This window comes from Plasmodium reichenowi, chromosome 12 (assembly GCF_001601855.1).
Source record: "Plasmodium reichenowi strain SY57 chromosome 12, whole genome shotgun sequence".
Classification (NCBI taxonomy): domain Eukaryota; phylum Apicomplexa; class Aconoidasida; order Haemosporida; family Plasmodiidae; genus Plasmodium; species Plasmodium reichenowi.
This window is the reverse complement of record NC_033657.1, coordinates 1,475,941-1,478,448: the sequence shown is the minus strand read 5'-3', so window position 1 is coordinate 1,478,448 and position 2,508 is coordinate 1,475,941. Positions and strand designations below refer to the sequence as shown.

Genomic DNA, 2,508 nt, shown 5'->3' with positions numbered 1-2,508 from the left:
TATACATATATATATATATATATATATATATATATATATATAGTAGTATTAAATAAAAGATAGTGTCCCTTATTGGTTCATATATATAAATATATATTATTTATTTATTTATTTTATTTTCATTTCTTAATGTTTTTCAAAATATAAAGATGAAAAGACACATAAGCCCATGCTTGCAGAAGGAAATATTTTTATGCAACAGCCAAAAAAATAATAAACGATGCCTCGTTCTTTCCTTAAATAATGAATGTAACATTTTTTTATGAACAAAATGAAAAATCAAAGAAATATGATTGGAAACACTTCTTGCATATTAAAATATGCCTTTTATAATATATACCTATTCGTATATATGTACTTTATTTTAATTTAATTTGTTTCATTTTAATTTTTTTTGTTTGTGTAGTGCAATTCGTTCTGAAGGCCTATTCTATACAAAATGAAGAACCCTCATGTGATGTAGAAAATGTTAAAGATTTATTAAATGATCAACTTTGTTATGTACTTTACAATATTACTAATTATAGCTCAAAGTATCAGTGGATACTAATATTGTGGGCACCAGAAAAGAATAGCATATTAATAGATGATATACATGAAAATAAGGAAAAAAAAAATAATTTTATACATATTGTTGATAAAGGAATATATAAATATAATAATGCAAGTAAAAAGATCAATAAATTATTATATTATAGTTTTAAACAAAAATTTCTTGATATAATTTTTAATAATTATGACATACCCTTATTTGAAATAAATAATTTCGTTATGCTAGAAAAATGTATACATGATTGTAATAATAAATATTATAATTATACAAATTGTCCTACTCTATTAAATAGAGAAAAAACAAAACCGAAAAATGATTCATTTGATATATATAATCAATATAATTTACAAAAATATTATTTATTAAATATACAACTAAGAAGTATTAATAATATAATTATTTTAAATGATTCATCGCTTTGTCATGATATGAAACGTCTTCTTGAAGAACCAAATATATGTTTAAATTTATTTTATATAGATATACATAATTATAAAATTATAAGTACTCATTTAAATATTGATAATATTGAACAAGTTCATTCTATTATAAAGGAAAACAAAATATTCTATGTAATATATAAAGTTCTAGATACATATACCTTCTTTTATATATGTAATGAAATATGTACTAATACAAAAGAAAAATTTTTATATTCTTTCTTTAAACCCTATTTACTGGAATACTTAAAAAAAATAAAAAACATACCCATATTCCTCTCTATTGAATTAAGTAAAACAAAACATTTAATCAGATTTATAAATGCTGATTTGAAAAAAAACAAAAATAAAAATAACAATTAATCGAAAAAAAAAAAAAAAAATAAAATAATAATAATAATAATGAAATAAAAAAATAAACAACTTTTACCTGAACATATTATAGAGCTAGCTTAAAAGATAAAAAAAAAAAAAAAACCAAAAACTATAAAAAGTAACTAATAAAATTAATACTATATAAAACAAAGTCTTAAAATGTGCATCTCTCAATTTTAATGAAAATAATAATTCATCATTTGGGTCTATAAAAAAGTCAATTAAATTTAACCATTCTCAATCATTTCAATTACATAATGGAAAGAGTAATATTTATTTATTTTAAAAAAGTAAAACTTTGTATTACTATTCACACAAAATGGATAAATTAATTCTTTAAGTAGTAAAAATTTTAGGCAAATGAAATATGTTATAGAGAAGAAAAAAAGAAAAAATAATCAAGAGCATAAAAGTGAAATATTATTTTTTTACCCTTAAAATATGTATATATATATATATATATATATATATTGATGTATGTATGTATTATCTCATAGACCAATTGATATGTTCCTTATAGCATAAATAATATATACATAATATATATAATATTAGGATAGTTAAATGTACTATATTTTATTACCATTATTTAATAATATATATAAATATTTATATACTTTTATTTTATTTTTTATATACACAAAATAAAAAATACCATTTTAGAAATCTTATTTTTTGTTCTTTATATTTCTTTCTTTCTTTCATTCATTCATTCATTCATTATTATTATTATTATTATTATTTATTTTCTTTTTTTTTTTTTTTTATCTTTTGTACCCTTTAAAAAATATTGAAACTTATTCATTATATGCAAATGAAAAAAAAAAAAAATTCTAAAGTTTTTTTTGAAAAAACTTATTTTCAGGATAATTATATTTTCATATATATATTTTTTTTTTTTTATATATAAATTAACAATTGTATCATTTCACTTCAAGTAAATTTTTATATTCTTCATGAATATATTATATATATATATATATATATACATATACAATATAATTTGTTAGGGGGAAAAATAAAGTCCTACATAGTTTTTTTTTTTTCTTTATATATAGTCATGAAAAAGCATTTAAAAATAAATAAATAAATATATATATATATATAAATATATATATATATTAATATATATAATATTAA

At 17.3% G+C, this 2,508-nt stretch overlaps 1 protein-coding gene across 1 annotated transcript; it reads left to right on the top strand.

The window, feature by feature from the left end:
- Positions 1-149: 149 nt before the first annotated feature.
- PRSY57_1237400 (hypothetical protein) lies at positions 150-1,356 on the top strand (the record flags this gene model as incomplete). Its single annotated transcript, XM_012908792.2, has 2 exons — positions 150-249; positions 407-1,356. 2 exons carry the CDS (start codon positions 150-152, stop codon positions 1,354-1,356), a joined length of 1,050 nt encoding a protein of 349 aa, XP_012764246.2.
- Positions 1,357-2,508: the final 1,152 nt, after the last annotated feature.